This window comes from Grus americana, chromosome 4 (genome assembly GCF_028858705.1).
Source record: "Grus americana isolate bGruAme1 chromosome 4, bGruAme1.mat, whole genome shotgun sequence".
Classification (NCBI taxonomy): Eukaryota; Metazoa; Chordata; class Aves; order Gruiformes; family Gruidae; genus Grus; species Grus americana.
In genome coordinates, this window is record NC_072855.1 from 6,914,809 (window position 1) to 6,941,914 (window position 27,106).

General features: G+C 50.9%; 1 protein-coding gene across 1 annotated transcript; it reads right to left on the reverse strand.

Moving 5' to 3' along the window:
• Nucleotides 1-1,021: 1,021 nt before the first annotated feature.
• ATOH8 (atonal bHLH transcription factor 8) lies at nucleotides 1,022-26,564 on the reverse strand. The gene is made up of 3 exons (XM_054824975.1): nucleotides 25,820-26,564; nucleotides 11,248-11,439; nucleotides 1,022-2,734 (listed from the first exon to the last, which is right to left on the reverse strand). Exons 1-3 carry the CDS (start codon nucleotides 26,252-26,254, stop codon nucleotides 2,729-2,731), a joined length of 633 nt encoding a protein of 210 aa, XP_054680950.1. The 5' UTR covers nucleotides 26,255-26,564; the 3' UTR covers nucleotides 1,022-2,728.
• Nucleotides 26,565-27,106: the final 542 nt, after the last annotated feature.

The following is a 27,106-nucleotide window of genomic DNA, read 5'->3' on the forward strand; positions in this document are numbered from 1 at the left end:
TAAAAATTTACTCTTCTTCTTGTCAGAGTCGGTTGGCGGAGCCGGGCTGGGCAGCATGGGGCTGTGTTAGGGATGGCATTTGCTACTCGCCTCCCCTGACCGCCCACGGGGATGCAAAAGCACCCAGGCAGCCTTTTGCAGAGCCTTGCTCACTCAAACCAAGCAAAACAATTTTCTTTTTTAAGCTCTAAGGGCTATCTTTCTGCCTTCATTTACTGGGGGGGCAGCAGTAGGGTGGGAATTGCAGGGAATGTTTAAGGAAAGTGAATTTAGGAGTTTGTAAATGAAACAACTTGATCCCAAGGGTTAATGTTTCCCTAATCCGAGGGACAAAGAATATTGCGTGACCTGAAGCCCCAATTGCAACCCGATGATGCTGCCCAGCTTGTGACCTACGTATGTGCAGCAAATTCCTTATCTATCAACAGAAATTGAAAGAAGGAAAAAAAAAAAGGCAAATAAAGAATATCAACAGTATCATATCGATAACTCTCCCTGCAGACCTTGCCTTACTGATAATTATTAACTCTCACAAATCGAGAGCCACTGCAGAACTGGTGACTAGTTTTGAGAAATGGTTATTTCTCAAATTAAAAATGCTCGGTGAATTTTGGATGCTGCTTGAAGACAGAAATGGTTACAGGCTTTCCTTAGCCCCCAGCTGCGTGGCATAGCCTGTGTGCGTCAGGGTGGGGACAACCTGGGGTTGTCTTTTTGCTCTTGCTCAAAACCCAGATGGGAGAATTGCAGCATGGCCCCGTACAAAACCTCCAGTTCCCCCTTCAGGTCATCTTGCAATGAATTTTTCTTTTTCCTACTGCCTTCCAATTCCCTTTCTCGCACTGTTTTCTTTAGCTGGGCCACATCTATGACGTCAGCCGCTTGCTGGTTCTCAAAAGCAAATGCACTTTAAACCCAACCCTTTGACATGGGTGCAAACATCCCCGGGAGCGTTTCCCGCAGTCCGTGAGCTCAGCCCCTCTCCCTGTTACAAGCTGAAAAGCTGGCCTTAACGTATATAACAAAAGACAGGGTTAAAAACTGTGCTTTAATAAAGAAATACAAATTACAATCTAAAAATGTATTTTATTGGGCTGCTAATAATGACCGGCGGTGAGGGTGGAGGGGTGAGCAGTATAAAGAGCTCCTGGGAAGGGGCTTGGACACAGCCGTCCCCCATGCGTCCCAGGAATCAGGTAGCAGACATCTCGAGCATCCTCACCGGGAGCTCGCCCATCCTCGCCTGAGCCAGGGGACCTGGCAGCGAGCAGACCGTCACCGTGCAGCCTGGCACCCCAGACCCTGCTCCGGTGAGCTCAGGTTTTGCATACCAGCTCCCCAGCTCCATGTTCATCTGCCAACTGCTCAGCTTGGGAAATAAACGGGCAGGCACCGAGGAGTTCAAGTTTTATATTCATGTCAGTAAAACAGAGACGATTCCCTCCCCCTGCCCCAGCCCCTCGCCCTCCCCAGCGCCCAGCGATGCCTGGACAGATTCGGACTGGAGTAAGTCAGACACCTGGGAACCTGATTTACGCTGATGTAGCCAAGATGCAAATCTGGCCTCACACATAACCTTTCCCCTTGAGTGGGAAACAAAATATGTTAATCTCCTTGGTTTGGAAACCCCCTTTTTTTTTTTTTACTTGAACACAGAGCTCTGCCCCCCCATCATTAGCAGATGTCTTGCATATGAACTGCATTACCTATAAAGTCTGCTTACTCCAAGCAAATGTTTCTCAATTTTTTTTTTTTTTACTTCAATTTGAAGTGAAAGGTACAGTATAGGATTCAAATGCTTTTGCATTACATGGGTTTCTGACCACTTGAAAAAACCCACAGAAAAAAGACTTCACAAACTTGAAACGCCCGCTGAATCGTTTTGCTGCCTTTCATTCTGCCTAGCTGAACTTTCTTTTGATATCCTGGGTTGGTTTTTTTCTTTTTTTTCTTTACATGGCACTTAGCTTTTGCTTATTTAATTTTATTTATTTATTAAAAAAAAAAAAAATCATAGCTCCTTTTTCAGCTCTCACTTTGTGTCAGTATTTCTACCCTGTGGATGTGTCGCACAGGCAGGAACGTCGGGAAACTGCCCAAAAGGCAGAACTATGGAATAGCTCAAAGAAAGAAGCAAATCTGAACGCCGAAGCACGACTTGGTGTTGTCCCAGCTCTTGCCCACACTGAACGCTGGCTCCTGGGCTGCAGGCAGAGAAGTGCGGGCAGGAGAAGTAAGAGGCGACTCACAGAAGGACTCAGAAATTCGGATTTGTCTCCGACAGCTGGCTGGCCTGCTCGCCACCATCTGAATGGCACCTCTGACTTTTCTTTGGCTCAAAGATTTAACGTTAAGGCAAAAATAAGACACAGTGTAGAAGCTCCATCAAATCTTTGGCACAACAGCAACAACAACAACAAAAAATTACTGTACACATGAGCTGAGAGGGTAACATTTCCCAGTTAAGCAAAGGGAAAAGTGCTAAATAAATTGCACGTACTAGAAGGTGGCTGGCTTAACAACAATAAGAAGCATTCCCATCCTTTTTTTTTCTTTTCCTTTTTTCCTTTCTGTTCCAGAGATTAAGAGAGTTCCTTGGCCAATTGTCATCTCGAAAAGGGGTTTCTGCAAAAAAGCTGCTTGCAGTCTTCATCTGGATTATGCAACCTTTGCCAAGAACAGATGTAACTCTGGCTGGAAGCTCTTCTGAATCCTCCCTTCCTGGTTATTACTCCTGGAAAGAGAAAGATGCACCATCAGAACAGCGAACACATGGCGTCCCGGCGGCTCCTTGCACGAACGACCATGGTTGACACACGCTGGGGTGTCCTCAGGGACTGTTGGCCATGGGACCCGCTAAGGGCTTGCAGAGCAACCACCTGCAGGTGCCACAACGGTGGCCAGAGCCCACATAGAGCAGGGGGACTGGCAGAGAGGGGATGAGAAAGCTTTGGGGAAGAAATGAAACCATGTAATTAGGTGCTGGCTCCAGCTTGTGCTGCAAAAGAATTAGAAACGATGGCAAATACCTGCTTTTGACAAGACCTGCAGCTTTTTGGGTCTATTTTCAGCTTCAGAAGCTAATCTCAGAATTACAGAGGGAAAGCAAAGGAGTTGGGACAAGCTGGATTTGTGCAGGATACGGGGTTTATTTCTGTATTTTAGTGATTGCATTTACTTTTCTGCATGCATGGCTTCTCAGTCTGCAGGACTGCAACCTGTCCCTTGTGCCTCGGCGTCCCACTGTGAGCCACGGCCGTGGCAGACGTGCTTGGGTAATTGCCTTTGGCTACAGAGTATTACGGCCAGGTCCGCTGGAAAATGCACAACTCCGAAGCACAGCAGCTTCAGACAGGGAAAACCTCGTTAAAACCCCTTCGACATTAAAATAAGCCCCGCAAATATCCCACAAGTTCAGAACAGAGTAAAATACTCAGGGCCTGCCCTTTCATGACATCACATCTCTGTTGTCTGCCATCATCACGTGGGCTCCTAAATCCTCCTTTAAGTAACTTAGGAATTAGAAACTTGGAAATGAGATCCCATTTACTGAGTCCAACCACCGTTTCTTGCTTTTTGCCAGTGGATTTAAGAGCCCTTCAGGGTGCAGTACGGCCTCTGAAGGTCCGTTGGACACGGTCATCAATTCCCCGGACAGATCAGCCATCTTTCTGACAGCCTTAAAAAGGTCAAACTCTTTAAAGCTTGGCCTGAAAAACATTTTTTCCTCAATTCGTTTTGTTTCTGTACTGCCTCTCCTTTTCCATTACTGGGTATTGGAACATTAAGGTATAAAATATGACTAAGATACTGATTTTATTTTATTTTATATTTATTTTATTACTATCATTATCTGTTTGTTAGATCAATCATCACAGCTGAGCATCCACGCCAAGCTAAGGGGCAGGGGGGCCCAAAATCCACCCTGACACCCTCTCCTGCAAAGTGCAGACCACGGGAAGCACAGGATGGCCCCAGGACCATCAGAATTTCCCTCGATAAGAGTATTTTGCTGAAAGGGCCCAGCTCATCCTCCGTGCAAGAAATACTGGTCTCTGCTGGACCCCGGACTCGTGGTGTTGGGGTCAGCACATCTGGATACGGCAGAGGAGGCGTTTGGTCGCGTGGCTCTGCCGGAGAGCATCACAGCGGCCGTGCCGTGGGCTGGCTGCATCCCGGCACATCCCGGCAATAACAAAGTCCCCGGATACATGTCACTCCATCGGTCCCAGCCCGCATCGGTTGCTCTCCTACGTAAGCAATAACGAACTCTTCACATCTGGCACATGCCAAATCTGAAAACGGAGCTCATTATTGCAATTATTGTCGATAAGGAGGTGTCTCTGCTGACTGTAACACACTACCTAGCGCTGCTCAGAGCAGGAGGATATAGAAACTATTGCTCTAATTCAGGTCCTGCACTGGGATTAGAGATTTTGAATAAAGGAGGTTTAGATGGGAGAAGGACAAACAGCCTTGCATATCACAAATGTTTTTGTTAGGAACCCCTAAAATTATTTTCCAGTGATAAATATTATATATTAATAACCTGTAATAGAAAAATCGGTTGTTTAATTTATCCCACATGGAAAGAAAATGTAAAAGAAGAAAAAGGAGGGAAGCAATGACTGCTTTCATTAATATTAAAAGACAGTAGAGACAAATCCCCCCTGCTCCCGTCTGGAACAGCAGTCTTAGCAAGCAAAACCTTTTCCACTGCAGGAACGAATTACCCAGCAATAGCAGCCTCGTGCCCTAAGCCAAAGCCACCGGAGTCACAAGCCCCCGGTCCCCTCGCTTGTACCTCTGGTGCTCTTCAAAGTGCTGAACAGACAGGACCTGAGATTGCAGTTGCAAAGTACCATGAGCTGTGAGACCTCCTGCGTTCCTTCAGAGAGATCAGGGTGCTCCATGCTGATAAAAAAGCATTGGTGGATTTTGGGAAGCAGGATGGTTTTAGGAAGAGGAGCCCGGGCAGGAGGTCTCTGCTCTGAAGTCTTTGCAATTGGGGAAGATCAGTGATGGGGATGGGGGGGGCAAGGGGGAATATGTACAAACCAGCCAAGGGCAGGTAAGGGCTGTACCTTCATGGCGAAGAAAATGGAAAGAGGAATGGAGAGATCCCTCTGCAACACAGTGGAGGATCTCAGCTCAGCTCGTCGGCACCACTTGGTTGGTCCCCAGGCACTGCCCGACGCTGGCCATGGGTTTTGTTAGGGGGACACAGGCTCCTTTCTTTCCCCCTCCACCTTTTTCCACTCCAGCCAGGAGCTCTGAAGACAGATTTATTAACCAGAGTCTGCTTTAAACTAATAATATCAGAACTCCCATGGCTCTTGAATTTGACAACTGGCCCAATGACCTTGGTGAGTTTGCAGCATCCCGGAGCATTTCAATCTCTATAAATCAAAGCACTTCTGGAATTGAGTCAGCCTTTGTTCCAGGGCTTCTCCTGTCTCTTCTACTCACATTTTCCTTTTGCTGTAGTTACCTGATATCCGTGGGGCGGATCTTACCCTATTCTTGGTAATACCCTTGCTACAAAGGGAACAGAGCCAATGCTGGGAGCATGCTCCCACCGTAGGAGCAAATCCCCGGCTCCAGCCTTTGTGTGCTGTGATGCGGCTGCTCCAACACCCCTTAAAACAAAGTGAATTTTGGGTGCTGATGTGCAACGTGTGGTCCCACATCACATCCTTTTTGCAAGGAAAAGCTTTTGGCCCTGCTCTTTGGGGTGCTGCCGCTCAGCCCCCCAACGGGCCAACGCAGGGTGCGCAGTGCCGTGGGGGATGCACCCAGTGCCTGCTCGGCATCGAGTGAACTTGCTCATGAACTTACCACGAGCCCTTAGCCTCACACCTCTGCCCCATTTGCAACTGCTGTTTCAGGTTGCAGGGACATATCAAACGTAAGCAATAAGCACGGGAATCCGCTACGGTGCTTATGCAGCTTTATTTTTAAGCAGGTTTGTTCCCCGGGTGTGTAATCCCTCAGCCAGCGTGGGGCAGGGATAACTCATGGCCAGGTGGATCCAGTCCCCCCCCACCTCCCCGGGGATGCTGCCATCCCGCTGTCCCGCTGGCAGACAGACGGCTCGGAGCGGGTCGCTGCTCTCCTGTGGTCCAGCTCCTCCCTGGGGCCCGCGGAGCCGGCGGCCGTGGGGAAGCAGACTGGCTGGCTGCCCGCTCTCGCCTGCAAGTCCTAGCAGGGAAATGAAGCTATTTTTAAAGAGGAACCTCTGCGAAGTCAAACTGCAGAGAAAGGGAGGTTGAACCTCATTATCAGACACCCCCCCCCCCAACCTGCACAGGATGGGAAGCGGCGAGGAAGAAATGCCATGCAGATCATCAAGATTTTTACTGTGCCGGCTCCGAATGTGTTATAATAATCAATATCAGATGATCGATAACAGCAAGCCATGGCAGCCAGGATCATCCATACAAACCAGGGGGTGGGAGCTGTGGCTTTATCTCGGGGCTCTGTCTAAATAAATCATGAGTCACGATACAGTGTTATAGCAAAAATACGCTCCAAGCAAATGGTTTCAGTGCTACACAAATCAAGCCTGCCACTACCATTTCTCTTTCATAATATAAAACCTTAACTTGTTCACTTCTGCAAGTAAATATGCCCGCAGAATGCCCTCTTTGGAATTTTTCACTGGGAGTAAGTGTTACCTACAGCGGGAGCTCTGCTTTTAGCAAAGTAGCAATGAGGCAGCATCAAGGCATGGCAGAACACCACAATAACTATTTTATATAATGCAATAATTACATACACAATGCGAGCCATTTTAGTGCAGCAGACTGCAACAAATAGAGTGGCTTTTCATTCTATATATGCTTCTATATCATTTAATTATCAGGGAAAAAAAATATATATATAGCACATTTTTAATTTTTAATTCCTTGCGTCTGTGCGCATCCGCACACACAGGCACAAAACCAAGAAACTAAATTCCAGCCGAAAACTTTTATTGAGCTCCAACTGCTCGCCTGTTATTCATAACCCAGTTTCCTCTCTCACAAAGAGACCTTTCGCATGGTTTGGGGTTTGGATTTTTTTTTTTTTATGTGTGTGTGTTTCTTTTTTTTTTTTTTTTTCCTTCTGCCTCGCTAACAGCTGCTCACAGTGTTGTATCCTGAGTGATGATGAGGTTCTGAAAGTGTTTTTTTGGAACAGATGGCCAGGAGAGAGCCGGGGAATGTGCCAGCAGCGAGCTGGGGAATGCGCCAAGTCCTGCAGTGACTGAGTACTCCGGGTTCCAGCTCGCGTGCCTTTCCCCTGCCCTCTGCCCCAAGTGGCGCCAGCAGGACTTCCCAGCTCGCGCTCCGAACATCTGGAGTCTGCGACTGCCAGAAGAGCCGGGACGGGGGGAGGATGAAGCGAAAAAAAAAAAAAAAAAAAAAAAAAATAAATCCCTCACCCATCCCTCCCCGCTCCGGCTTAGCTCCCATGGCCGCGGCGATGTTGCTGCCTTGCACGAGGGCTGATCAAAAGCAAAGAGGAAGGAAAAGAAAATGAAGCCTACGATGGGTGTTTGGGGCTGTTTTTTTTAGCGGTCGGGGTTTTCTGTTCGGTGCTGGGTGCTGGGTGTGTTGTATAGGGTATTTGTTTAGTGGTCGGATCCTGCTCTGTGTAGACCGAAGGGCTGTGGTTGTGCTGCCTGGTGGGGAGGTAAGGTCTGCCCCATAGCCTGTGGGGCTGGGGGATGTGGGGGGCTGCGGTGCACAGCTCTGCACCCACAAAACCACCAATCTCCAGGGAGAGCGCACGGCCGTGGACCCTAAAGCCCTAACCCTACCCCGAGCCACAACGCCGCTTTCCTGCAGGGCACCAGGATTTGGCCCTGGGGGGAAAAGGCTGTAAAAAGAGACTGTGCCAACAGCCGGCTGGACCCGACACCCTATAAAACCCGTGCAAGGCTTTCAGATGATCTCCGGCCACTCGGGATCATGTCTCATGCAGAAACAGGGTACGCTAGGGATGAGAAAACTTGGACCCCCCCTTGCTGATCCACCTCCTTTCGCTCAGCGCTGCCGGAGGATGCTCTTGGCCGGAGCCAAGGGCAGATCCCCCCTTTTCCCAGGACACAAGTGTGGCCCCAGCAGGACTCGGGACTCTGCTGAGGGTGTCGCAACCCAAATATCTGACGTAGTGCGACTCTTGCGTGCATGGTGAAGGGCAAGGCTTAGTCCAGATCATTTGTATAACCAAGCAAAAGGCAGCTTTAAAAAATGAAGGCTATCATCATAATTCGCCACCCCCCATGCAACTTTTTTTTTAAAGAAAAGGCATTTGAAGCCCTTCAGTTACCCCCTTGGCCGCTTATAAATGAGATCTCCCATCACCAAACACCCTCGATCAAATCTCAGTTGCAACAACTAAAATCACCATATAACTGCTGTTAGGACTGGAAAAGGGATTTTTTTTTTTCCTAGCCAAGTTTGAAAGACTAAAGCCAACTTTTCTAATTAACAGAACAGAGCAGAAAGGGGGAAAAACCCACCCCATTAAATTTCCTATTGCAACAGCAAAGTCCGAACAACAACCTAATGTTAGGGACAGCAGAAAATTTGCCCTCAAAAACAAAGCAAAAGGCAACGCACAATCCAGCAAACGCAACATCTGGAGCCCCTGCCTGCCAAAACAAACTCCAACCAGCTACTTTTTTGTGTGAAAAGCTCACAGTGCCATAGCACATCGCAATCGGAGAGCTGAGAGAGCAAGTGATAGAGCCAGGGACACAATAAAATGGAGATGACAGGAGATAAGGGTGCAGCTCGAGAAGCAGAGGTCTGCGTTCAGCCTTGCTGTGATTTTTTTTTTTTTTAAAGAGAGAACAAAAAAGGAAACCTAAAACCAACAACAACAAAAATATAACAACCACCCCAAAGTCGATAATTCAGAGGAACTGCTCGGCGAGCAGTGGTTTCGGAGACCTGATTAAAAACACACACAGCTTAGGAAAACGTGCCGATTTCAAAATTAATGAGGGCGCGGTGATTTTGGGCCAAGCCATTGTATCCTCATCCAGCTGCCTGCGCGAGACCCCCCAGGAGAGACATCCCTTCACACCACCTGACATCCAGAGCTCGGATCTTCCCTGCACAGCCATCCTGGATCTACAATTTCCCTCTGAGAATGGCATTTCCCTCCCTCGTGCTCATGATGCCATCAATTTGCTTGGCTGAAGGAGGAAGGGATGAGTCCTCCCAACCCTGGCTTTGCATCCCCACTCCTATCTACTGGGAATTACTGGTATTACTTAGTGGTACCTACTGATTTTGGCTTTATTATCAGCTGAATGTGCTCTTCAGCCAGGCGAATCCACAGGCTCTTGGGCTGCCCAGACCCTCCTAAACCTGGACTTTCCCCAACAACAGAAATGCATTTGCAAGACACTTTCCAGAAAGAAAAACAAGGCAGAGCAGGGACCAAGACCCTGCCTTGGGTACGAAGCCCAGCTTTCTTTTTGGAGAGGGCCTTTGGAGAAGGGTGAGGGTGGGTGTCCTTCAAAAACTTGCCCAAAAGGCTGATTTTTCTCCTGGTGATGCTGTTTCTGTGGATCAGCAGTGGCCCAGTGGGAGGCGGGATGTGCCGATGCCCCATGAGAGCTTCATTGTTCACGCGCTCTCGATGGGCTCAGGGCTTTTCTCCATGCGTCCGCTCCATAGCAAACTTTAGAGAACAAACGCCATAAATGGAAGCCTTTTAATTCTTAATTTATTTTTTTAATTACGAGTGGGCCCAGCCCTAACCCTCGGATGTGAACACCCTGGGATTTGGAGCCATTTGAAATCTGGCTCTGCGTTTTCTGTCTTTAAGCTTGCATTGGTTTTTGTAAGTCAAGACAATGGATCTCAGCCCATCGGGCACCCAAAGCCTGAACATCAGCCCAGCAATCTGCTGAAGCTCCAAAACGGATGCTCATCCTCTTCTCCCCCATCTCGACTTGGGGAAGGAACCCAAGACCAAACTAGTAATCTGCTGAAGCTCCAGAAAGGATGCTCATCTCCTACTCCTCCATCTCGACTTGGGGAGGGGACCCAAGACCCAACTCTCACCTCACTGGAGGGTTGCGGGCATCACATTGGTGTCCCTGGGACACCACCGCCTGTGGCACTATGGACCCCGCAATGAACCTCCAATTCTGGGCCGTGTCCAGGAGCTTCCTCCTGCGCCTCCCAGTTTCTGCCGATGCTGTTGGCCATGGGCAAGCAGTGCCGCGTCTCCGCCTGGCACTGCTGCTCCGGGAGCATAAATACGGCCCGTGACAGTGAGAGGAAGCGACAGGGACTGTGCTATTGTGTTTATTTATAAACTGAACTTCTGCAGGATGATTTGTTGGGCTAAAGAGGAGGAAAAGCAAGGAAACCTGCCTGAATCGGAGGCAGATCTTAACAACACCGGGGAAGGAGCCTGCTCCCCGGCTTAGCTGCCCATTCATCCATTAAAATCACGCTGATTTATTATCCTGCCTGACAAGCGAGCCCAGAAAGCAGGGGGAAGTTCAATTCAAGTTTACAAAACTCTTTTTGTCATAAAAGCCTGAACAAAGACATCAATCACTCCTTTAATTCACCCATGTCACTCTCCGAGAGGAAAACTGGCAGAACTCTCTGCTTCCTCCTCCTGCCGCTTGACGATGATTTCACCTAATTGGTTCAGTGTTAAGTAACCTAAAGGAATGCAAGGCATAATTAGATTTAACGTTGTTTCCTCAAGATACCCACATGTCCTTCAGGTCATACATCTTACTAATGTGTTTATACATACAATGTCTCCATTAACTACTTTTTTTTTGTTGTCGGGTGATTTTTCTCGGAGATAAGTGTTAGATTAAACAAAACAGAAAACACAGGCGGGCGACCGTGTTTTATGGGCTCCAAAAGGCGACTCGAGGTTGGTTTGGTTTAACAAATAACAGCCCCAAGATGACTCTAATAGGATCACGCTCGTGTTAAAACACACGATGGGCGACTAACGAGAGGAAGAGCCCGGCGCGGAGGATGGGGAGGAGAGAAAAGCTTTTGATTAGAGAGGAATGCGGTTATTACAAGATCAGACAGATGGAAGAGAAAAAGCAAAGAGAAAGGCAAGGGATAAAAAAAATCAGGAAAATTTCAAGAGGTTGAGAAAGGAAGGAAACCGCTTTGGATTTTTTCTTTTTTTTTTTTCTTTTTTTCCCCCCCTTTTGTAACTTTTACCGTTATTTGGGGGCGAGGGGGAGAGGCTGTAACATACCTTCCTTTTTTTAGATCTTCCTTCTGCTTGTAAGGTCCTAGTGCACTGCTCTACGCATTCAGAGAAGCTCATGTTACTGTGGTCAGCGCTGTAATCCAGGTCTGCTAGTCTGGCCAGGGAAAGGATATAGTTACAGGCTATTCTCAAGATGGCCAGTTTGGACAACTTTTGACCATAAGAATAGCAGGGAACCTAGAAAGGGTAACAGGGAAAAAGAAAATATTAAAAATTAGGCCAGATAAACAAAATATCTTGCTTGAAGCATGACAAAACAACTGTAGGTTATTTTCTTAGCAGTTTTTAACATAAATAGGAACTCTAGCGATAAAAGGCCATATGGTCCCAAAAGGTTTTTAAGAAGAACTCCCCCGCTGATCTCCACGGGGATGAAAGCAGCACGAAGCCTCTTGATTTCAGCGGGGCAGTTCTGCTTAAAATGCGACGGCAGGATACGGCCCGGGACGTCTGCCTGCCGTTCAGTTCGCTTCTCAGAGGTCCTGTTTTTCTCAGAAGCCTGCAACCCCCATGCCACCCCACTACTCATTTTGAGCAACTTACTCCCTGCAAGTAGCTCCAATGCCATCACACGTCTTGCAGAATAAGGCAATAAGGGGATTATGAGCAAATATATCACAACCTGGTGTTTCTGCGCCCAAACAGCATTGATCATGACTTCCAGCCCGTGCAAAAACACGATGCTGTTGTAGGAGCAGGACGCGGAGGCAGTAATTCCTACCTGCTGAAACACCCCATCACAGTATCTCACCTCCCAGAACAGACCAAACCAGAGCCTGGTTCAGGGCCGTATCTTACACAACTTATTTCTTTACCCTTGAAGATTTCTAGTGTAATGTGAAACATTCAAGCAATTCAAACTAAAGCGTATGTGTCTAAATAACTGCACAGTGCACATTTCCTGCTGCAGAAGGTTTGATTGCTTTTCAATCATGATCCAGCAAAGCGCTACATAGATGCTCAATTTTAGGCACACAACTTTGACATGTCCAGCTTAAAGAGAGATGTTCTTCTGAGTTCCATAGGCTTGGGGCCCCATTTGCTAGTTTGCAAAATTGCTAAAGGTCATTCGGCCTTTAATGTACAAGAGTCTATCGCCTACGGGAAACTGGAGCCGGGCGTTTATCTGAAATCCATCCTAGCCACTCAGGTTGTCTCACTGCCCGTCAATCTAAGTTTTCATACTACATCAATCACTGGAATGCCTCAATGTCCCTCTACCATCTGCCTCCGTACCAGTCTCCATCCTCCTCATCCCTCTAGGGTGTCACACTCTGCTTAGGGTTGGAGATTTTTTTACACTTCTTGCCATGCTCATGCCTCAGCTTCTCTTTTCTCCATGGAGACACAAAGGCAGGCTCATCCCTGGAGCGGTGTCCCTCACTTTACATAAGGTAAGATGGGTTCACCCCCTCCATGAACCCCACAGCGGCCATACGCAGATGCCAAGGGAGGAGCAGAAGAGCTCAGGCATATATGGGATTTCCCTAAGTATTCTGCCAGGCTCCAACTAACGTCAGCTCCATGACCTCAGCTAGATGTGCCTTCCCCATATTTAGCAACCCATGATAGATCTTTTTTGTCTGTGAATGTAGTTTGGTAAGCTGAACCCCCATCAATTTTGAGCACACACAACATCCTTTTACAAAGTTTTCTCCCCAGTCTATATAACGCTCCCCTCCTTTTGCTTGTTTTGAACTTGGCTCCTACTGTCTTCACTTGAGGTGCCCCTGTTCCTGAACGAGAAGAGAAGACAACAGATTTTCATTCATCTCCTCCATGACACATGTTTTTAGTCCTCCATCATCTCTTCAGCCTCTTTTCGAGAAGAAAAAGATCAAACCTCCTTAAGCAGACAGTTGTGTGGAAGCCATCCCATACCTTTGATGACCCTTGCTGCTCTTTCCTGAACCTTTCCTAGTCCTTTTGGAGCTAAGAGGATCAGAACAACACACAGTATTCATGTTGTGGGTGCTCCGTGTGTTTATCTAACGGATGCTTATGTTATCTGTTTTATTTAATATTCTTTTTCTCATAACTCCTGATTTGATTTGTGACCACTACCAGGCACTGACCTGAGACTTCCACTGAACTATCTACAGAAACCCTGAGGTCTCTCTTCTCTGAGATAATGGTCACCTCAGGGTCTATCATTTCATATGTGGAATCTGGTATGGTTTTTCCCATACGCATCACTTTATCTATATTGTATTTATTTCATCTGCCATATTATTATCTAGTCATTCAGAGTCATAAGGTCCCTCTGTAACTCTGCTTATGTTTGCTACCTTTAGCAAATATCAGTACCATTTGCTGGAGTATTGCCAGAAAACTTCCTATCACACTGCTCACCCACCTTTCCAGGTCACTTACTTATAAACACACTCAGCGGCACAGCTCACACAGTCATGATTGCAAGTGGTGGGACCTTTGAGGTCTCCAACCCAACTCCCTGCTCAAAGCAGAACTAAGGTCAGGGTCAGACCCTGGTATGTCCACTCATGACATCCCTCCCCACAGGAACCAGCCCTTTTTCCCTACCCACCGTTCCCTGCCTGTCCACCAATCACTGATCCACACTCCTGTCCAAGCTGCTCAGTTTCTTCAAATGCTCTTAGGGAGGAGCTCTGCCTTAATAGTTATGGAAATCCAAACCAACTACAATTGGTTGGATCACCCTTATCCATGAGCACGTGGATTTTAACGCTGTTGACCCTAGAGGCCATTTGGCTTGTACAATACAGCTGAGGTGCCGAGTAGTATCCAACCTCTCCAGAAGCAAGCCAACAGGCTCCAAAGGGCCTTTTAGTATACACACCATCTGCTACTGATACCCCGAGGAGGCAAGGAATCATGGAATCATAGAATAGTTTGAGTTGGAAGGGACCTTTAAAGGTCATCTAGTCCGCCCTCCCCCCTGCAATAAGCAGGGACATCGCAGGGAATCTATTTATCCTCTGGGAATACCCAGTGACACTGCTGCATTGACCTCAGGTGGCACTTCCATGGAGCAGAAACGTCTCTGCTGGCAATACTAATCCAAAAGTGACAGAGCCACTTCCAAGCCCCTCCTGATGGAAAACAGAACTAGGTGTCCCACAGGGTTTGAGATACGTGCTGTAAGACCCTCTTTGCAAAGCTGGCAGTCAAGGAAAAGGCAAAGGCTAAAAGTGTTGTCCCCATCGCTCCACAGTGAGTCAGAGGGGTAGATGGAAATGGCTGAAGTCTGGGGACACAACAGGCCTCTTTTTGCCCAGCAAAATCTCTCTCTAAATCCTTGCCTTCATTTCTTTGCCAGCATTATGCACCCACCAACTGCGCTTGCCCTCAGATTGTAATACCTGGCCCCCAGATACAATAAGCTGAGAGTTATTTTGAAAGCAAGAGCTTCGGGCAGCACAAACACCCAAGTCTCTCCTGACACCGATGTAAGAACAGTGGAGAACCCAGATCAAACAGCAGCATGAAAGACCAAAGCAAGATGGAAACTAAAATGGAAGGATTCAGTGAAATGTGGGAGTAATTTCAGAATTAGAGCAAGAAGGAAGTTAAATCGAGTGGAAGGAAAATAGACCACGAAATCCTTGAGGCTGATGCACAGACACTGTCCAGTTACAACACAAGAAGGCAGGCTAATGTCTTTCTTCCTCATCTGTTTTGCTCTCTTTCTTTTGTGTTTTGTTTTATTAAAAAAAAAAAAAAAGAAACAAAATAAAAACCAAACTGTTTTGTAGGACATGTTTGCTACAAATTCCAAGAAAGATCTCAGTGCTAACACAGTTGACAAAACCCTCATCTGGGATTACACAATGCTCTTCCCACACGCTGCAGCAAAGTTCAAACTGGAGCTGGCCCGTATGTACACGGAAGGAGGTTCACCTTGAGCAGCTCAGATACCACTGTGATGGGTGCAGGGCACCAACATTAAGAGATAAGAGTTTTTGCCATGGTAACAGTGTTAGAATAACTATTTCGTAGAAACCTTCCCTGTCTTGGCTCAGCTCCTGCCATTTTAATGTTTCCTTTTGAATTAAACATGGGAAATTGAGAGAGGAATGAGCCACTTTTAGTTCAGATCCGGATCCAAAGCTTCCCCAAGCAGTCTGTGTGTGTGTGCGCGTGTGTGTGGAGAAAGTGAACTTCAGTTTTATTCCTTCTTTAACATAAAGCCAGCAGGGAAGAGGGGACAGATTTGCACAAGCTGGAGTGAAGGGTGTCGATGACACACATGGATGCCAAGAAATCTTCAAAATCTGACCCAAAACAGAGCGAGTGTCTTAGAAATCGGAAAAATGCTTCATGTGGCTGGTGTGGCCACGCAGGTGTAACCCTCCCAGCTCCAACGAGGTCTGTGCTACACAGGTGTTCAGGAGGTAATGCGAGCTACACAGGTTTCACCAGGAGGTAATGCGAGCAGGCATCCATCATGCTCCTGGTGAGCACCGAGCCCTTTCCTTCTGTCACCTTCTTGCTCATCACGCCTGAGCCGAACAGACATCAGTGCTTTGGTGGAAGACAGGAGCTAGGCAGGTCCGTTCAGAGCCTGGGGGAACCAGGGGAGAGCTCAAGTTCCCGTGCATTTAATGAAAATATTTCCCTTATCTGACCTCACTGATTCCTGCCGAGCGGCAGCGCAGCTCACCGTCTTGCCTGCAATATTTGCAATGATTAAAAGGAATTAGGAAGGAACTGCAACTGAAATTTCACACCGATCCAAAGGAATGCAGCTGTCTGCTAGAAAGGAAAGGATACTGGCACCATCCTCGGCTTCGGGAGATCAGCACGGCAGTGGGCTGGGACCAGCAGGAACCAGAGCTTCAGCCAGAGGATGTTTGTTGGTTGTGTCTGTGAAGGGCTCTGCAGAGTCTCATGGTGGCTTATCAGTGATCTCCAGGCTGGCAAGGGCTGAAGCAACACAAGATGCATGCTCTTGAGACATGTTCCTGTGCAGAAGAGCCCTTCTTTGGCAGGAAGATAGGACGGGATGTGACCTAACAGGTCTTTTCCATCCTTGACGTCTGTGATTCAGAGGCAGTGCCCTTGGAAGACCAAAGATGCTCCCTTTGAAGTCCATGGGAAGGGTGCCAGAGCAGTGCTCGGCCTGCAGCCAGCCCCCTTGAGAAAGGCAGAACCCTGCTGCAGCTCCCCGGAGCGTCACTGTCATCCAACAAAGAAGCGGTCTTGAGTTGATTCTCACCCAGGGCACACGAGAGGAGACTGTGGGATGAGGTTGGGGAACAACTAGAGAAAAAGATGGGTGAGAGGGTACAATAACCACCCCTGCCATATGAGGGTGCAGGGTGTGTTCACCATGATGGGTCGGTGGGGAACAACCAGGAGCATCCCATGAATTTTAGGAGCATTAAGCCAGTTCACACCATTGAGCTTCCGGCTGAGTAGCTCTGTTATCAATAAGATACAATTTCTACAAACATCCTCTGGACCTGTACGGATAATGTCTGTAAAACCGTGTCTGCTCCGCTTTTACGCTACATGAAAATGCTGGAAGAAAGAAGGGTGTTGGGTGCTGGGGGTCCAGACCTCTGTGTTACCGTGCTAGAAATGGGACTTATCAGCACAGACTTGCTCAGATCCTCTCCACACGAGGGTCACACAGGGCAGAATTGGGCCCCTTGGGTACATGAGGGAAGACGGGATGGCTCCGAGGCAGAGGAACGTCTGTGTTTGCGATGCAGTGTAAGCTAAGCCGTCCTGACAGCTAGCTCCTCCACTACAGGCCTTAATAAGCTGCTGATTTTACCTGTCTGCTAATTCATCTGGTTTATTTTTATGCTGGGAGTTAAAACACATCAGGGTACCCCCCTGGGACAGCAGTTGGCTGCCTCTTCCCCGCGTCTGAACACGCAGCACAACTGCACTGTCTCATTGTTTGTGCTGCGCCTCCTGCCAAAAATATTTCCAGAAGGTTCATATAAATGTCCAGTGCTTAATAGTTCTGGCTTTCATAGATCATCCTTTCACCCTGGCATGAGTCAGATGTTTCCCAGGGTTAAGGCACCTCTGGGGAAAGCTGGCAGGCTGGGGCAGCAGGACCACTGGTACTCCTTGCTCGTCGGTCCTGAGCACACGGCAAACCTCTTTCCTGCCTGTCTCACTATCCCAAAGTATCTCCAGGACTAGTGTCTGCAGTGCTACTGGGAAGAGGAGGAGACAAGTTGTGGATTCTCCGTCATTGGGAGTGTTCAAGGTCAGGTTGGGCGGGGTTTTGAGAGACCTGATCTAGTGAAAGATCATAGAATCACAGAACGGTTTGGGTTGGAAGGGACCTTAAAGCCCATCTAGTTCCAACCCCCTGCTATAGGCACGGACACCCTCCACTAGCCCAGGTTGTCCAAAGCCCCATCCAGCCTGGCCTTGAACACTTCCAGGGAGGGGGCATCCACAGCTTCTCTGGGCAACCTGTGCCAGTGCCACACCACCCTCACAAGGAAGAATTTCTTCCCAATATCTCATCTAAATCTCCCCTCCTTCAGCTTAAGGATCATTACCCCTTGTCCTATACCTACACGCCCTTGTAAACAGTCCCTCTCCAGCTTTTGAAGATGTCCCTGCCCATAGTAGGGGGTTGGACTAGATGATCTTTAAGGGCCCCTTCCAACCCAAGAAATTCTGTGATTCTGTGAGTAACAGCCTTAACAAGCAGAAGGCCTTGTCTAGAAGGTCACCGCTTGTTTTCAAGATGCGTTATGTTGTGGAGTATGTTTGGGAAGGGTTTGGAGCCAGCGTTCTTCCTTCCACCCAGTTCCAGTGGGGAGGTGAACACTTATGAGTCCCCTACTTCTTGGGGCATCCGTTGGTTGACCCGCTAGTTGATGTGTTCAGAGTTGCCATTAAGGAACTTGGCTTCCCCACCATGCTCTTGACAACCACGTATCCTGAGTCCTCCTAACATCCCAGGTGGGACGATGATGATTTATACAGCCATATGACAGAAAAGCCTGCAAGCGTGGCTGCGAGGTCCTTTCACAGTCCTACCAGACCCCTCCAGTGCAGTCAGTTATCAGTGGGTGGATTTGGCAATTGCAGCAACCGCACCATGGAAGCAGACAGCTTTCATGGAGTGCCTCAGCTTAGGGCCCAGGAGAACCACAGTGTGGTTCAGAGCCGTCAAGCAACTTGCAGCTACCAGACAGGCAGCTTTGCTGCCTGCAAGACTACTCCCACATGCAGAAACAGAGCCTGATGTGTGGTCCTCGATTCTAAAATACCCCTCCTCCTGCCCATGGCAGAGCACCAGACACCTTCCACCGATGGCTCCTCCATGCCACCGGTGCTCACTACACCAAACCAAACCTTCAGGGCAGCATGGCACAGGTTTGAACCCAGCAAGGCCAAGTTCTGCTTTGTGGGTAGATGGCATGGTTCTCAGGGGAGTGCTTCTGGAGAAGGGCTTCATCTGTGGCTGTCATGGTGTCAGATGCTCCACAGAGCTCTATTCCAGCCAGCGATGGGCAGCTATTTCATACAGTAGGTATGGGAGGCTCTTGTTTCTCTGCCACCAAGCTGTGGCGGAGCGGAACGGGCAGCCTCATGCTAGGAAAGCAATCACAGCATTTTGAAAGAAAGCCTCATTCGTGCCTCGCCACAGGCAGCGAAGCGTGCAGCCAGGGACCAAACCTAGCTTAAAATGCCAGCAAGAACAAAAGCAGCATCACTCAGGCGGGAGCACTAGTCCTGACCGAGGCGCCTTCGCCTCTCGGGTGGGTCCAAGCAGTCAAATAACCCGGCTCCCAGTTCCCTCCCAGCTCCTGGCTCCCCCATCGCTCACATTGCAAAAACATGAGTTCACTCCTTGGAGCGAATGAATTGGCTTCCTCCAAACAAAACCTAGGTGTGGTGCTGGGTGAGTTCACCCCAGGGATCTCTTCCAAACGGCAGTCTGGTTAACGCTGCCCCAGGCTTGGCTCCACTCTGTTTTGGACAGTCCTCCTGCGCTATCCCTGGACGTTTTGCACCCTCAAAGCTTCCTGCACATCCTCGGGGCACGCAACACACAGTATCATGCATGAAAAATATCACACTGCTGGGCTGTAGCAAAGCTCCTACCTTACTGCAAGCGCTTTGAGCCACTTCCCCAAATGATAACTACACAGAGGACTACTGGGGTATCACAGGAGAAATCCCGGGGCCATTGGGCCCAGAAAATCTCCTCTAGAAGGGGTTACCCTCAAGCACTATAGTGGGGAAACACTTTTTTGGGTGACATTTTAGTAGCGGCCATCTCCATCTCTGAGGTCCAATTGGTCCAATTCACCTGGGGAACAGGAGAACAAGCTCCACCAGAGCTAACGGCATTACACCAGCCCCAGCTTGGCCTTGGTGATTCTTTAGTCACCGGCCACTTCTGGACACCACAGGGTTTTCCAGTCCCTTGCTTATCGCTGCTTAGACCCAGGAGCTGCCCTGAGCCTGTGGCCAGCTGCAAGGAGCACAATCCTCCTGCAGCACACGCGTGGTTCTGCTCACATCCCTGCATCCCTGCTTGGCACGGGGGACAGTGCAAACTGTGACTGGGGTGGGATATGATCACGTTGTGAACACACATGGCATGGACTGAAGGAGATGCAGGTTGGGAACAAAGACCCTGGGGGGGGCTCTGCTGCAAGGTACCATAAAGTGTCCCACCTCCCCACCATGGGGACTGCAGCCCGGAGAGGAATTTGAGAGCGGATTAAGGCAGGGAGCGGAGGCTGGATTCAAAGCCCAATGGAGAAAAGCAGACTCTTTCCTCCGATTCAGCGGGAGCCATAAGAAAACACAGAGGTTAACCCTGGGTGGCTGCAGCAGGCAGAGCAAATACCTCCCGACAGGAGCGGGATTTGTAGCAGAGGATAAAATCAGTTAGCAGCCAAGGGAGCAAACAAGCCCTGTTCTTGGTGACACACAGTCATTGTTTTCAGGATTTTTGTCCTTTTGTCTGGTTTCTCCCTTATTTTCTCTCCCCTTGCGTTGCTTCAGGCCAGTATTTTGTCATCTTCTTTAGCTGTTAAACCACAGTGCCGTCCCGCTCTGCCCCAACCAGGCTCTAAATAACTGTAAGCGTCACTCCCGACTGGTTGAAACCACTGAGATGCTCTGGTTAACGCTATGCTGTTCAACGACAACACGCAGTGGTGGCACCGCACGTTGTGAGCAACATGTGGAGGATGCTCCGGCTCTCCCGAAGCCCATCAGCATCTCTTCAACTGCCACTGTGGAGCAGGGCCAAACCTTCCCGCCTGGCTGTCTTCCCCAGGGAGCTCAATGGGCAGTTTGCCTTCAAGAGCTGGGTTTTAAGGCATCTTAGGGTTTCCTGTTGGTAGGATCATGGGGGGATGAATCACTGGGAATAGGGCTGGGAGATGTCAGCAGGTGATGAAGGAAAGCCTCCTCACCACGCAGTAAGGACATGCCAGCGACACTGGTCACATACGGTGTCCCGCCTGCAGAGGTGACAAACCACAGCCACCTTTGGGATGACACACAAATAGGGCGAGCACGTAATGATGCATCCCCAGAATAGCCTCAGCCTCCACCGGCTTGTGGCTAAGGCGCTGCTCAAGCCACAGGTCCTGCCTGCATTTAGTGCCTGGCTTGTCCCTTCGAACCCCTGCAGACAGCTTGCCCCCATGCCACCCCACAGCAAGGCAACCTCCTCCCCATGGCCTTGAGGCTGCCGCTCCTGATGTCCCACCACGTGCCTGACGGGAGCGAGCGGGGTCTTTTCCGCACTGATTTAACAACAAGCCACAGCAGCCACGTGCATGCCGGCAGCAAAAAGTGAAAGGATCCTAGTGGGGGGAAAAAACCCTCCACTCCAGCAGCTAAAAAGCCCTATAAAACCCTAAAATATCTCCAGAACCCACATGAGTGAGGAGAGCGAGGCTGTCAGCTGCTAAGGCAGAGAGCGCCCTGGTAATGCAGTGGTGAAAAGATTTAGAAAAACGCCAATATACTTCAAGGGAAAATAAATGTCTGTGGACACATTTGCTCCCGGCGCAGACTCTAGCTCGCTGTGGCTCGATGCGTTGCTTTCTTGAGGAGGAGCTGGACAGCAGTGCTCCAGAGAGAAACCAGATGTGCAAGCCTAGGCAGGCTCCAGATCAGGAAGGCTGCTGTGGTCGTCTCCGTCCATCGAGGGAGAGTTTGCTGCCACCTTAGGGTCTGTCAGCACAGCTGAGAAGCTCGATCGCAACTCCTGTAAGTGCAATATACTGGTGAGAGTTGGTTTGCGTGGGTGCCCGCTGCAGCCTAATGGTGGAGAGCACTATCTCCTCCTGGCCAAGGCCTCCAGGAGCAAACCTGGTGGCTAAGTCCATGCTGTAATAAATGTTAAGATGGTTCAGTTTCACACTTGGCATGTGCTGGAGTAAGAGACTCTTGCTGCCAAAAAGAGTTTACAGACGAAAAAGAGCCGGTGTTGCTGATAACCATGGCCTGGCCTGAATAGCAGTTGCTCTGAAGATGCGCAGTGGTGTTGTCACATCTTGCTTCCTCCGAACAATTGCACTACTTCATGAACTGGAACATCTACCGGCACAGGGGCGCTTTGGATGGAGGAGGAGATGTCCTCGGGTTCTTGTGAACTCAGTGCTGCGTCTCTGCCTGCATCAGAGATGTTTGAGCTTGTTGACCACCCATGAGGGCAGGGAGAGGGAGAGAAAAAGGATGGAAGTGACAACCTGTTCTGTCACTTATGGGGGTTCTGGAGCAGCTGGGACAGTGCAAGAACCCACTGACCAGCATCTGCCAGGGCATCTGAGGTCAGGAGACCAGTGCTCAAGGTAGGACCTGCCCAGCCACGGGGACAGGAGCAGCACCCAGCAGGGACACGCAGAAGGGCAGCAGCAGAGGGAGAGCAAGGTATAGCAGAAGTATCTCCACCATCTCAGAGAGTTTTAGAGCAGGTGAGTGTTTTCCACAGGGAACTACGCTGTTAGCCTCAGGAGTCCACTGTCAGTGGAAGGATCACTTGGACAAATGACGCTTGGGGGACTGAGGGGGGGGAAATCTCTTCCAGGCTGAGTAGCTGAAGATCACAAGTGCCAAGACTAGGGGGAAGGAGCACCTACTCTTCAGTCCCACTTCAGTGTTATGGCTCTGTGGTGAAGGCAGCAGCTCGATACAGAGAGAGGGAGAAAGATCCTTGTTCGTGGTGGCCATGACACCAAGGGGCGAGCACAATGGCAATGACACATCTCTCCCAAGAGCAGGCAGCTTCTCGGAGCTGGCAGCTGCCTGTCTACCTCCCACCTCTGAGGCGGCCCTGGCCTTGGAGGCGAGCCGGGGACAGCTAAGTGCTCAGGGACACGGCTGGATTAGCCTCTCCTTGTGTGAAACGACTGTGGTTGGTTCTTCCTCCAGCAAGAACTGGGGGGGAAAAAAAAAAAAAAAAAAAGCCACCCCTTCCTGCCATCTGGAGAGTTAGCTGACACAAGCCGAAACATGTGTGCCATATGTACACAGCTGCGGAGTGCAGGGACGCCGCTGTCAGCCCATCTGCCCGGCATGCTGCATGCCAGTCGCTTGCCCTCGGGTGAGCTGCCGAGACACGGAGGGTGTCCTGCAGGGAGGCATGCCTCCCCTTCCTCCTCCTCCTCACCCAGCACGGACAGGCTCGCTATGGTGTGGCCGTGGTGGGCCTGATCCTGCAATCGTTGGGGTTTTATCTCATGCGTGCCAGCGAGGATGGGTATCTCCAGCCCCACACATCCAAACAGGGTGGCGAAGGGGACGACACCTGCATGGGTGCTGGGTACCGGTGGCTGAGTGGGGCTCCTGCTTCCAGCAGCTCCGCATCCAGCACCTGACCCCTTCCCAAAGGAGCACGGGGCCATGGCCGGCTGCGGGCAAGCGCGGCACTCTCCCGTGCTCCTCGCCCGCCCGTCTGTGGGGAGGTATCGGTTTCAGTGCCTCAGGAAAAGCCTCCCAGCTGCTTAAGAGCCTGATACGTGATGACAAGGAGAGACGGAGGACTGACCGAGGAAGAAGAAGTAAACCGAGGTCTGCGGCTGACGGCACACAGGGATTGCCTCCTGCACGGGGCTGAAGCTCTTTGTATGCTCAGGGATGTGAAAAGGCGGCGCTTACAAGAGGCAAGAGAAAGCCTCCCTGCTGCATTTACCTCTACAAATGCATCTCTCCGTACTCCCGCTTCCCAGCCCCGCTGACCAGGACGTCACGGAAAGCAACGTCCTCTCTTCTGATCCAAACTGCTCCTCAAAAACCTTGCCGCCGGCACCGGTGTGAATGATTTGAGTGACAAGCCAGCACCGCGCGTATGTGCAATGAAGCCGACTGTCACCTGATGTCACGTACGGCACCAAGCACGCCGTTGGCAGCCCGACAAGAAATTAATCCAAATGTCATCCAATGATGGTCGGGACAGCCAGCCCACCCCTCAGCAAATTGCTAGGAAAACCTCGCAGCAAACATTTCCCAGAGAATGATTTCTTTCTCTCTGCAGAGCAAATACAGCTCTACCAGTATGTTCCTGTGCTGACCCTAGAGACTGGCTTTCATGGGAAGAGAGGACAGCAACTTGTTCTCCCGGCTCTTTGGGCTCCCAGCTGAGTCCAGGGCTGAAATGATTTACGGAGACAGGGCCAAGGCCAGGAATCTGAGGCTTTTCAAGAGTTGCTCATTTCCCAAAAGAGTGCGGCTTTAATTTGTTGCTTGCCTGACTTCTGCTTGAGGCTCAGCCTAGAACAAGATTGCCAGTGATTTGGGAAATCAGTGCTACTTCCCCTTGCGGTTTTGGTGGTGTAGATGTCTGTCCACAGAGAATTAGACTGACACTTCCAAGCGTGTTACACACAGCCCCCAAACAACTGAGATATGGAAGTAGCTTATAGAAACAAAATATATCAAGTCTGGAGTTTGCATTTACAATGGGTGGCCTCTCAGCATGGGAGGGACAGCATCCAGCACACACTGGATTACTGTGATTATAACAGAAGCTGTCAGATCCCACCACCGCGCGGTGATTAAAAATGCTCTAGTTTAGACCCTCATCAGCAATTCTCTCCTGATGTACAGCCCCAGTCTCAGCCTGCGCTTCCTACCAAGGATGAGGTTGGAAGTCTGTTTGCAGAAGTGGATGATGGGGAACGATTAACTCTTGGGGTACAACTACCCAACGCACAGCGGTCACTGAGAAGGGCTAGAGGCATCACAGCGAGCGAGCGCAGGAGGTGGGAACAAGCAGAGCCGCTCTATGCAGAACAAGATTGAGTTCTAAAGCGAGCACCCTCGGGGAGCAGCTTGGGTAAGTGAAGTCCGAAAGATGGTAGCCAAAAGCCTGGGTGTGCGAGTCTCCCTGCAAGCAGAGCGTGCCACTCCCACCGGGCTGGAGGGACCATCCTGGGACAGGTGATAGTCAGCATCTCATGATCAGACTCATCTGCAGGTCAGAGCCCTCCAAGCCCTGTGCATCTCCTCCTTCCTACACACCTGGAACAGTCCCATCAGCATTTACTGGAAAGGCAGAAAAGCCGGGACAGCTGGGTTTGCGCAGTGTGACAGTCTATCAGTGAGCTGTTACAGGGTGCCTACACGCAGAGAGAGGTACGGGGCTGAGTATGGGGCCGGGGCACGGATTTATCCTTGCGGGGGAGATACAAGAACCTTGCAGCTTCTCTGGATCTCTCCTCACTTTCCACATGTTGGGAAGGTGAGAGAGAGATTTTGTACAAAACTTCATTTACCTTTCAGAAGCTCCACCCTGCCAGTGAGAACACATCTATTATCCTTCACAGACAACCACGAGGATTTTCAAGACCTCTCAACAGGAAAGCCAGGCACTGTACACACTTCAAGCACACACTACAGTAAAAATAATGGGAAATAACCTGGCAGGGGACCTACAACTTAAGTCGCCTATCCCTTGCAGACACAGGGCACACGTAAAGTTTCAGAGGTGGCTGCGGTAACCCCCGGGGCCCTGAGGGGTCAGGCAGCCCGCACAAAAGCCCAACGGGAGCATGTCGCTGCCCACATTCCCAGTGACCCCTTCGGGGCTGCCCACCCCAGCACGAGAGCTAGCGAGCGTACGTGCTCTTGGTAGAGGAGCATCACCGCAGCTCGCAGCTTGGCCAAACGCCTCTGTCCACCCTCTGTTTTCACTCGGAGGGCTTGCTTGGTTTTGTTTCGTTTTTTTTCCCCTCCATGCCATTCTCTCTCCGGGGAGGGAAAAAAAAGTCCGAAAGTTTCTAACTGCAAGCAAATTAAAAGCGCTTATTTATTTATCTTGATTGTTAGCATAGTTCTAGGGTTGGTACTTCCAGGCATTTTGAACCGACTTCCCCTTCTGTCAGGCGTCCACTCCCGGCTCCTGCCTTTAACCTCCCCGCGCCCTGCGCACCCATCAGCACCCCTCGGGCGTCTGCGAAAGGGAGAGCAGCGGGTGCTGGTGGGGAAGACTTTGCAAAGCGATACCCGGCACCCTTCCCTCCCCATCCCCGCAGCTCGTTGGCGGAGCCCCGGCTCCCCGCGGGGACGCAGGACCGGGGTGGGGGGGGTGGGGGAGCGGCGCGGTGCCCCGGCCGGCGGCAGGTACCTGCTTCCGCAGCGCCTCGAAGGCGGCGCTGATGGTGTGGACGCGGGTCCTCTCCCGGGCGTTGGCCAACAGCCGCCGCGTCTGCTGCAGGGCTTTGATCTCCGGCGAGACGCCGGACGCCTCGCCCGGCCGCGGGCGCGGGGAGGCGGCGGGCGGCGGCGGCGGCGGGCGGGCGGCGGGGGGCGGCGGCGGCGGCGCGGCGGGGAAGGCGGCGGCGGCGCCGAGCGCGGCGCTGCGCGGCTCCCAGGCGGGCGGCGGGACGGCGGGGGGCGGCGGGGGGGGAGCGCGGAGCCCCGTCCGCCTCCCGCTCAGCACTTTCAGCTCCACGCGGAAACTTTTGCAGCCGTGCTTGCGCCGCAGCCGCCGCAGCCCCCCGAGTTCGGCGGCGCAGAGGCGCGGCCAGGGCTCGCCCTCCGCCAGCGGCGTGCTCCGCATGGCGCGGGGCGCTACGCGGGTGCGCTCAGCAGCGGCCGCTCCGCCGCTCCGCTCCCGCTGCTGCTACTGCTGCTGCTGCTGCTGCTGCTGCCGCCGCCGCCCCGCTGCCGCCGCCGCCCATCTGCGCCCGCTCGGCCGCGGCGGGCAGCGGAGCGCTGGCGGGCCGGCTTTCTCAGTCCGTGCGTGCGTGCGTCCGTCCGTCCGCGGCTCCCCGCAGCCTGCCTCCCACCGCCGGCAGCCGGCCCGCCGCGCAGATGAGCGGCTTTAAAGAAACAGGAAGGCTGGCCTTTTTTTTTTTTTTTTTTTCTTCCCAAAACAGCTGTGCTGCCAATCTCCTTTGTTCATCCCCCCCCCCCCCCCCCCTTCCCTTCCCTTCCCTCCCACCCCACTCCCACTTTCTTCTTTAATCTCTCTCTTCCATGCGATGGAAGAGAAATCCTGCCCCCCGGAGACTCGCCGCGACCCGCCGTGTGCGCTTTTTTCCCCCACCCCCCTTCTTGCCTCCCTAGGGAAATCTGTGATTTCGTCTGTTTTCCAGCCCCTCTTCATCCCCCTTCTCCCCTCTTATCACTCATTTCCCTCATCAAGATCCTCCTCTGCGAGGTGGGGGTGCCCGATTTCACGTTGCCTTCCTAAATGTGCCCGGGAGTACTGAGAGTACTGGGGAAGCCAGGGAAGCTCTGCCACCTCGCAGATATCCCTCCTGTCGCCGCTTCGCCTTTCACGGCTCCCTGAAGCCTTCGGTTGTTGCTCTGCTACCGGCTTCGTACCCGCTTGGAAGAATTATTCCACAGCAAAGGGCTGCCCTGTTTTTCACAGAGCTAACAAGGGAGCCCGGACGCGTGGGTAATT